The sequence below is a fragment of the Notechis scutatus genome, chromosome 7 (assembly GCF_049901735.1).
Source record: "Notechis scutatus isolate UNSWTSFEM ecotype Mainland chromosome 7, rNotScu1.2, whole genome shotgun sequence".
Taxonomy (NCBI): Eukaryota; Metazoa; Chordata; class Lepidosauria; order Squamata; family Elapidae; genus Notechis; species Notechis scutatus.
The window spans coordinates 3,638,808-3,648,651 of NC_142015.1; the positions used below are offsets into that span (position 1 = coordinate 3,638,808).

General features: G+C 49.0%; 1 protein-coding gene across 2 annotated transcripts in view; it reads right to left on the minus strand.

Moving 5' to 3' along the window:
• CNNM3 (cyclin and CBS domain divalent metal cation transport mediator 3) overlaps nucleotides 1–9,553 on the minus strand; it is a 46,632-nt gene extending 37,079 nt beyond the window's left edge. The window contains exon 1 of one of the 2 annotated variants that reach the window (XR_015750296.1): nucleotides 8,022–9,530. Coding sequence is in view for 1 of the 2 variants with exons in the window: in XM_026688187.2 (XP_026543972.1) it covers nucleotides 8,022–9,447 (1,426 nt within the window). In the remaining variant the exon portion in view is untranslated. Of the gene's footprint in view, nucleotides 1–8,021 lie in introns of both variants that reach the window. The other variant, XM_026688187.2, reaches the window with a different exon arrangement.
• Nucleotides 9,554–9,844: the final 291 nt, after the last annotated feature.

Consider the following 9,844-nt stretch of genomic DNA (forward strand, 5'->3'; position numbering starts at 1 on the left):
AATACAAAGAGTCTCCAAACACAAACTAAGAGAATCTAAACGTCCACAAGGCTTGAGTGCAAAAACTTCTTTGCTTCCTGCAAAGAACTCCAGTTTCTCCGTTGGCTTTTATCTCCTCAGGGAGGGGCCATTACCTTGCAGCCTGACTCCCGAGTCGCCCGTGCTGCTGCAGCTGCTCTTTCCTTCGAGCAGCCCTGCGCGCACGCGTACTTGGCACAGGCTCCTCGGGGACCTCTTCCTCAATCTCCAAAGGCAGCACTCCACTCCCTGATGGTCCCTGATGGCCCCATCCCTGCCTCACACGCAGGCCCCTCATCTGAGTCCTCGCTCTCCGTGACCTCAGCCATCTGTATCTGCTGCTGGCAAACTTCAACAAGTGGACTATAGAAGGATCAGATCAGACATCCAGCCCTTACTTATCAATGCAACCCGAGTGGAGCAAGTGGCCAGTTTTAAGTTCCAGGGTGTTACCCTAAAAGAGGACCTGACCTGGGGGGCTCACATTGCAGCCCTGGTCAAAAGGGCCCAGCAGAGATTCTATTACCTGAGGCTTCTCAGAAAACAACTGAATGAAAAAGTGCCGGTGACCTTCTCCTACTGCACCAGAGAGACTATCTTAACTTACTGCACCTCTGTAGGGTTTGCCAATTGCACAGGGGCAGATAGGACAGCACTCCAGAGGGTGAACGTCATTGCCCAGAGGATCATTGGCTGCCCTCTCCCCTCTTTGGAAGAGCTTTATAGCTCCTGCTGCCTTAAGAAAGTTCAAAACATTCTCCAAGATCCATCTCACCCTGGGAACCCATTTTTTTTTTTTTGAACTATTGGTACAGGGCAATAAAAACAAGGACAAATAGGTTGAAAAACAGCTTCTATCCTAGGTCAGTAACTCTACTGAATTCCACTGTATAGTGCAATAGGAATGCAATATCAGGGGTTTTCAATTCAATTGCATAGAATGCAAAGGATGTGTGTTTTGTGTTTATTTTCATAGTCATAAATTGTACACTGAATATGGTATTTAATTTCATTGTACGAGGTGCAATGACAATAAAGTAAACTAAACTAAATATTAAAATATGGAAGGGGTTTCTTTCAAGAATGGCTCTTCGATCTGTTTAAAAAGTGTGTGTGAAGGCTGGGAAAGCTGCATCTCTGCAGGGAGAACATGGTTACATTTCTTGTATATAAAGGAAAAGAGTGAATATAAACACTGCAGAGGGTTTGTTTGTCAAATTTCCCTGAAAAGACACTATGTAGAATTCTGACTGAAAGAGTGCGAGATGTAATAATGAGCAGGATTTGGAAAGAGAAATTTTAAGTGGGCAGGAAATGTGCAGATCAGAGGTTTACTCCGTAGCAGCTGAGAAATTGTTCTGACCCAACCTGGTTCCAGAGAGTAAACACAAAACAAAGGTAACAGCACAACCTTTTATTGTTTCATTAGTGAATCCTGTTTCTTCACAGATAAAGGGCTGCTTCCAACTAATTAGCTCTGACAAGAAAGACCCTTGCCAAGTCTGTGCCAAGAACAACAGATAAAGTTCCTAAACAATAAATCAAAGCGTCTCCAAACACAAACTAAGAGAGTCCAAACATCCACAAGATTTGAGTGCAAAAACTTCTTTGCTTCCTGCAAAGAACTCCGGGTTCTCAGCTGGCTTTTATCTCTTAAGGGAGGGGACGTCACCTTGCAGCCTTACTCCCGAGTTGCCGGTGCTGCTGCAGCTGCTCTTTCCTTCGAGAAGCCCTGCGCGCACGTGCACTGGGCACAGGCTCCTCGGGGGCCTCTTCCTCACTGCTGCCAGCCTCCACACTCTCCGAAGGCAGCATTCCACTCCCTGATGGTCCTGGTCCCATCCCTGCATCACACGCAGGCCCCTCATCTGAGTCCTCACTCGCCAAGGCCTGCTGCCGGCGAACCACAACAGAAATGTATGCAAACGAGAAAGAATATCTTATGTTAATTTAGAGAAAGTGTATGATCAAGCAAGTAGCCTTGAATCATGGAATGCTAAATAAGGATGCAAAAAAGTAGTGAAGAGGATTGCCCATCACTTGGAAGGTTGACAGTTCGATCCTAGGCAGCGGCAAATGTTTCTCTACCAAGGTGCAAAGAGAAGATATATCTGCTGCGGGCATAAAGTGGAATATAAACCGGAATTTTTCTTACTCGGAATCGTAACAGAAAAATATAATAAAGAGGTGATTTATTTAATCATACATGTAATCACAGCAGCAAGGTTAGCCTTTGGTCAAAAGTGGAAAGATTCCTGATAAAAGTGAAGTAATAAAAAAGGTATGGACCTGCGCTAAGATGGACAAATTAACTTTGGAAATGAAAGATAAAGATGAGACAGAATATTATAAAAGTATGGGATAAATTCTTTCAATGGTGGGGAAAAAAGGAAGGATCTAGAATCAAAAGGAAGTAGGGTTGGCAGAACGGATGATTAGAAATATAAAATATTGTATAAATGTATATAAAACATGTACTCTATGCCATAATACGTATGACAAACAGGACTGTCAGGACGATCACACCACATCCAATGTTTTTAAGAATTTACTCAAAAAAACTTTTGTAAAAAACTATATATATATCTGCTGCGAACTCCACATAGGCGTCGGGAAGGGCATCCGGCCAGTAAACGCTCAGCTCCATTCGGTCGCCCAGATTCCACCCTGAATAAAGGGATTAAAGCAGTGTTCCCCAACTTTTCCAGCTTTGTGGACCGGTGGGCGACAGGGGATGTTTCCACGCTTGCAACTGGCAAATGTGTGCACGGCCCCATTTGCACGAGCACAATGGGCAAAGCGCACATCGCTTGCACAAATGGAGCATGCATCCACATGCTCGCCCGCTGCTTGCTCCAGTGGGGAGGCGCATGCCTCCCCACCGCTTCCCTGGCCCAGTTCCAAATGGCTCATGGCCCAATAACGGGCCGCAGCCTGGAGGTTGGGGATCCCTGGATTAAAGGACAAGAAACAATGGTTAGAAACTGATCATGGTTAGAAACTGATCAAGGAGAGAAGCAACCTAGAATTAAGGAGAAACTTCCTAACAGTGAGGACAATTAACCAGTGGAACAACTTGCCACCAGAAATCATGGGTGATCCATCACTAGAGGTTTTTAAGAAGAGACTAGACAGTCACTTGTCTGAAATGGTATACGTTCTCCAGCTTGAGCAGGGGCTGGACTAGAAGACCTCCAAGGTCCCTTCCAGCTGTATTCTGATTAATATTGATTGAGACTACAATAGAAAGAGTTGCTGCTTTGCTGCATTTTAATAGCTCTTCTTTTTAATCGGATTTAATATGATTTGAACCCAACTGTACACAGAATTGCACAGAATTTTAAAGGGCTATATATAACAAAAAAAAAAAACCTCAAAAGTTCATTGCTAAATGGGGTAAGAGCAGTACATGATGGAAGTGAAGCATGTAGCAGAATAAACAGAATGCCTGACAATTCAACACCGAACAAGGAGCACAACAAAGATGTGTGATATTCCCTTGGTTGTTTATATATTGATGGAATGTTTGTGGTGTAATAACAAGGAGGAGGAATGTTGGCTTTGAACACGAATGTACTTTTGTATGCAGATAATATCACTGAGTCACCGAGAACTGAAATAATTTTTGAATGTTACATTGCCTAATGGAACCAGGGCAAAGGATCCTGGAGTTACAACCATTCATTCAGGAATGCTCTGAAGTTACAACGGCGCTGAAAAAAAATGGCTTATGATCAGTTTCCGCACTTATGACCATGGCACCCAAACCCCACAGTAACGTGATCAAAAATTGGCCACCGACATTGATTTCATGATAACCGCCATGGTCCTTGGATCATGGGATCATGGTTGGTAACCTTCCCAGCCACCTCCGACAAGCAGTGGGCGAAGCTGAATTCACTTAATGACCACGTATTGTTTAACACAGGACAAACAAACCCCTCGAGGTTTTTAAGAAGAGACCGGGGGAGCCACTTGTCCTAAATTGTATAGGGCAGTGTTGGCAAACCTTCTCAGCATCGAGTGCCAAAATGGAAGCGCGCGGGGAGAGGGCCGGAAACTGGAAGAGCAGCTCCCCAGCGTGCATGCACGCACCAGGAAGCCGAGCTTCCGGTTTCTGGCACGCAGGCACATGCGAAGACCAGCTGGCCAACGCGCATGCATGTGCCAGAACCCAGTGTGACCAAACAGTGTGCCGGGGACCACTGGTGGTCCGCGAGAAAATTTTGGTGGCCCGCAGAGAAACGTCACCCCCAAAGCAATGAATCCAGGCTGCACGGGAACACAAGGCTGTTCCACCCACATGACCCATGGGAACACATGGCTTGCATCGCTTGTATTGTGAACAACACGAGGTAGTGAGGGGAGGGGAGAAAGGGCAGTGGGGGGAACTTGCCCCACATGCCTGGCCTGGCCACCGGGCTGCTTCTTTCCGCTTCTTTCTTCTTCTCCTTTTGGCTGCGCACAAGGAAAGCAGCGGAAGTCTTTCTTTCTCTCCCACAACCTCCGCCAGAAATGAGTCTTTGGGACCCTGCAAGGCCTCCTGCTCCAAGAGGCTGCGACGGCAAAGACTCATTTCTGGCGGAGTTTGGGGGAGAGAAAGAAAGACTTCTGCTGCTTTCCTTGCATGAATGCAATATCAGGGGTTTTCAATTCAATTGCATAGAATGCAAAGGATGTGTGTTTGTGTTTATTTTCATAGTCATAAATTGTACACTGAATATGGTATTTAATTTCATTGTACGAGTGCAATGACAATAAAGTAAACTAAACTAAATAAGTTTGGGGGAGAGAAAGAAAGACTTCTGCTGCTTTCCTTGCATGAAGCCAAAAGTCTCTCTTTCTCTCTCCCCGAGAACGGAGCTGAAGACGGTATCCTGTGATCCCAAATAAAGAACAATCAGTCAGTAGGACAACATGGGGGTGGGGGATTTTCCTGCAGACTTTTGGGGCGATTTTCCCAGGGTCTCTGTTCCGCAGGATTTAAAATTGTGATTTTGGTCGTCCCTGAGGTCCAAAAGGTTGCCGACCCCTGGACTAGATGACTTACAAGGCTCCTTCCAACTCTATTCTGACTGAGCAATCATTTTCTATGAACAATTATAATGATGGATATGGGGGGGGAAAAACATGTATTCCATCCAATGAGTCCCAGCCTGCAGAACTGGGCCAGTCCAGTGGTGTTTATTTTTTTGCAGGACTCAACTCACTGTGTCCCAAGCCAGACAGAGACTTATTCATAAGCAGTCCTTGAGGTTGAAAAAGCTGGCTTGCTAGCTTTCTTTCTTTCCCCCAATCCCATATCTTATGGCCACAGGATCATTTTAAGCCCCCAAGCACTGCTTTCTCACATGCAAGAAAACAGCAGGCAAGATATGGCCACGGTGATCACATCTTACGCACATATATCTCAGGAAGATACAAAGGTCCATAATATAAAGGGATATGCATGTGAAACAATCAACTGCTTCCCTCTTGAAAGATCACAGTGTGCCAACTTATGTAGGGAAATGCCTATTGAGGAATGACATTTGGAGCAACCTCCCATCCTGGTGTCCTTTCAGGATGTGTTTCTCTTTAGCTTCGACATGAGAAGTCCAATCTGGAGGGAAAACTGGCTTTCCTAGCTTGAATTGCGTTAGTCCCCGTGGGCCTTTTTATGATGCATTTCTGCTGATAGGTTTGCATAGTTCAAGAGCGCACCAAGAGGTTAGAGAGTTCAACAGCCAGCAATGTTCACAGGTAATTAGCCGGCCCAATAAAATTTATCATTTTACTCTGGCTCTTGTAACAACTGATAAATCATTAAAGCACCAAGATCAGAATGTACTGGCATTAGAGAAGCTGTCTTTTTAAGTCCATGGAATTATTTCTTCATACACTTCCTACTATGCTATCTCATCGGCTGCAGAGACGGATCTGTCGCCTCAATTTTTACCGGCTGGTAAGAACTGCACCTGGATCTAAAGAGGCACTGAATCATTGAGGTGGTTTTTGCCCAACCGCAGGAGTTAAAGGGATGTTCGTTCTCTTCGGGTGTCCAAAGCAAGTTCGCTTTGACTCAGGTTGACTCAGCCTCCCGTCCTTCCGAGGTGGGTAAAATGAGGACCCAGATCGTTGGGGGCAAGAGGCTGACTCTGTAAACTGCTTAGAGAAGGGCTGAAAAGCACTGTAAAGCGGTATATAAGTCTAAGTGCTATTGCCATTTTTCTTCCTTCCTCCCTCCCTCGGTGGCTGACTCTGTAAACTGCTTAGAGAGGGGCTGAAAAGCACTGTAAAGCGGTATATAAGTGCTAATGCCATTTTTTCCCCTGGCGACAAAGTAAGAGGGGCAAAAGCACAAAGCGGTATGAAGCTAGGGGTATTGCTTACAAGACAACTTTGGAAATGTCTTTCAAAGTAGTGCAAAACTGATTCATCAAGTGTACTGCTAAATCCCTTTAAATGAAATAAACCAACAATACATCCTTGCAAATTTTCTAACTTCAAAACACCCCAGGTAATACCACCCCTGGACCACTTTAAAACAGGGTAAGAGTCTAGTTCATGAGACAGGATGCTACAAACAGTGGGGGAACAGGGAAGAAGGAAGACAATTTCAAAATTATGATCAACAATTCTTGCTCTCCCCCCCCCCACACACCCCCATTAACAGTTCTAGAGAAGTCAAAATCCTGGATCATCTTTTGCACACTTTTGGTTTGTTCTAGGAAATTCAAATGATTCTCTTCTTTTTAAGAGGACAAGGCAACAGTAACTTTCACTACTTCAGGAAAAAATTGCCTTGATTAGTTGTTTTCAATATGGAATCGCAGACTGCTGTTAAAAAAAAACCCTCAAGAGAATGTGCTCAAAACAGAAAATGTGAGCAATTGAATGCTGAACTGGGACAAGAGAGATGTCCATTCAAACCCCAACTCTCTACTGAAGTTCACTGGGTAACTCTGGGTCAGACACGAACTGTAAGCACAACCTCAACAGGGCTATTCTGAGAATGAAATGATTGGCTGTGCAAAGAAAATATCATGCAGGCAATATTGAACTGTGAGAACGAGACATGTACGCGACAAACGCAGGCGTGAACAAACTTTGCAGGATCTTACCAAAAGGATTCCAAACAGGCAGAAGTTCAACCACATTCTGTGAGTGGAGGGGAAAAAAATCAGTGGCAATAAGCAAACTATTTATGAAAGCTGTCTTCCGGGGACCCCAAAAGTGATTTTTTTTTTCAAGAGGCAACTGGGACTTTCTGGGCTTTTCTTTTGAAGACGTTTCGCTTCTCATCCAAGAAGCTTCTTCAGCTCTGACTGGATGGTGGGATGTTCAGTCAGAGCTGAAGAAGCTTCTTGGAGGAGAAGCGAAAGGTCTTCAAAAGAAAAACCAGAAAGTCCAGTTACTTCTTGAAAAAGCACCTTTGTGACAACCATCCTTGCTATTTATATTGACTGTTTCTTAATATGATTTGATTGCTTATTGTACTCTATGACTATCATTAAGTGTTGCACCGTATGATTCTTGACTCTTGACAAATGTATCTTTTATGTACACTGAGAGCATTTGCACCAAGACAAATTCCTTGTGTGTCTAATCACACTTGGCCAATAAAGAATTCTATTCTGTTCTATTCTATTCTATTCTTCATTCCAATGTTCTATTCTATTCAATTCTATTCCCTTCTATTCTATTCTCAATCCTATTCCCTATCCTATCCTATGGTTCCTGCTATGCTATGCTATCCTATCCTACCTCTACCATCCACTACAGATGTTTTCTGGGGATGTTTGGTCATCATCCATGATCATCTTGCTGGAAAAGCTTCGAAAGAAACTTTCAGAATAGTTTGAAAACCAACCGTCTCTTATATAGCCAGATGCGCACCAGGATTCAGACATTGGTATCATTCCCGACGTTGTTGTTGTTTAAAAAAAAAAAACAGGACAAGCAACAACCTACTTATTACATGCCCAGTGTCTGCTGTGACAATATAAAAGACGCATATTTACCTCTCTTGAACTCCTCCAACACGGCATCCAGCTTGGTGTCATTGAAGACAAAGTGAAGCGGGTGATTGTAGAACTTGATGATGGTGCTCAGGGGAGTGCAGTCGTCGGGGTCCACCAAGGCCAGGTCCTTGACGTAGAGCATGTCCACCAAGTTGGTCCGCTCATCCTCATACACTGGGATGCGGGTGTAGCCGCTCTGCATGATGGTGGACATGTTGTTGAAGTCCAGCACGGCATCGGCGTTCAGCATGAAGCACTCATCCAACGGGGTCAGCACGTCCTCCACCGTCTTGTTCCGCAGGGCCCCCTTGCTGAACTCCTCCCGCACAAACTCGTTGTAAGGGTCGCTGTTGCGCACCATGTCCAGGATCTTCTCCCGCAAGAGGTAGGTGCTGTTGTCATGCCGCAGGGCCAGCTCCAGCACCCGACTCAGCGGCAGCGCCACGGGGAACGTCAGCAGCATGAAGAACTGGGTCAGCCACAGGCCCCGCGGGGCCAGCCACAGACCCCAGCGGGAACTGGCGGCGAAGGGCAGCACCTCGGCTAGCAGGAAGGACAAGGCGGCCACGCCGAGGATAGCCGGGACCAGCGCCCCCACGGCCCGATAGAAGAGCACAGCCAGGGCGGCCTGCGCCACGGCGCTCACCAGCAGCAGCGCGCACAGGACGAAGGGCCCCCGGTGCCGGACGGGCTCCAGCGCCTTAGAGGCGCCCCGCTCTGCCTCTGAGCCACAGTCCCGCAGCACGTAGAGCTCGGCCGGATCCAGCCACAGGGTGCTGAGCTGCAAGGTGCGCAGCAGGGCCAGCAGGGCCAGCAAGAGGGCCACTAGGGTGCCCAGCAGCCAGGGGGGCATGGGTGGGGGCCACGCCTCGGCCGCCACCCGGGCCCCTCCGCCTTCGTCCTCCGTCACCAGGATGGCATCGCCCGGGGCAGCCGGGGCCCAGGGGCGGCCGGGCCCCGATGGGCTGCAGAGGCGGTACCGTCCTCCGGGGGCCCCGGGGGCCACTCGCACCGTCACCAGCCCTGCATGCTCGCTGGCGGGCAGGACGTGGTGGGCCAGCACCTGAGGGGCCCCCGAGGAGGAGGAAGAGGAGGAGGAGAAGGAGGAAGGCTCTTCGCCCGGGTTCCCCCCGCAGGGCGCCTCCTCCGGCACGAAGGCGGCCCAGGGCCAGCTGCGGTTGTGCAGCCCGGTGCCGTAGAGGCGCAGGCGGAAGGTGGCCCCCGGCAGGGCCCGCACCAGGCCCCCCGTGGCCGCGGCGCCGTCCTCCAGGCGGAAGCCCAGCACTCGCGGGCAGGCGGGCGGGCAGGGATCCCCGCCGGGCTCAGGATCGGGCGGCGCGCCGTCTCGAAGGGCGCCCGCCGCGGCCGCCCAGCCGCAGAAGAGCACCAACCAGGCGCCGCCACCGCCGCCGCCTTCGCCCGCCATCCCCGGAGGCGCCGCTGGACCCCGACCGGACACGGACACACCAAACGAGCAGCAGCAGCAGCAGCGGCGGCGGCGAGCGCAGCCTCCGCCGGAGCAACTCCGAGGGGGAGTGGCCGGAGCGGGGAAGGTCAGCTGACTCGCCTCCGAGCGCCGCCGAACTTGCCTGCGGCGGACGGGCCAATGGCCGCGCCCGCCCGCCGCAGCTCAGCCAATGGGAGCAGAGCGGGGGTGTGGCCGGCGCGGCGGGAGGACGGGGGTAGGGGTGGAGGGAGAAGGGGAGACGGGCTCAAGTTCGGTGGCACCGCGGTATAAACAAGACGGGGGGGAGGGAAGGGGGGGGAGGTTAGGAGGGAGCTGCGATTTAAAGGGGCCGCGACCCCGCTATTGTCCGCATGGC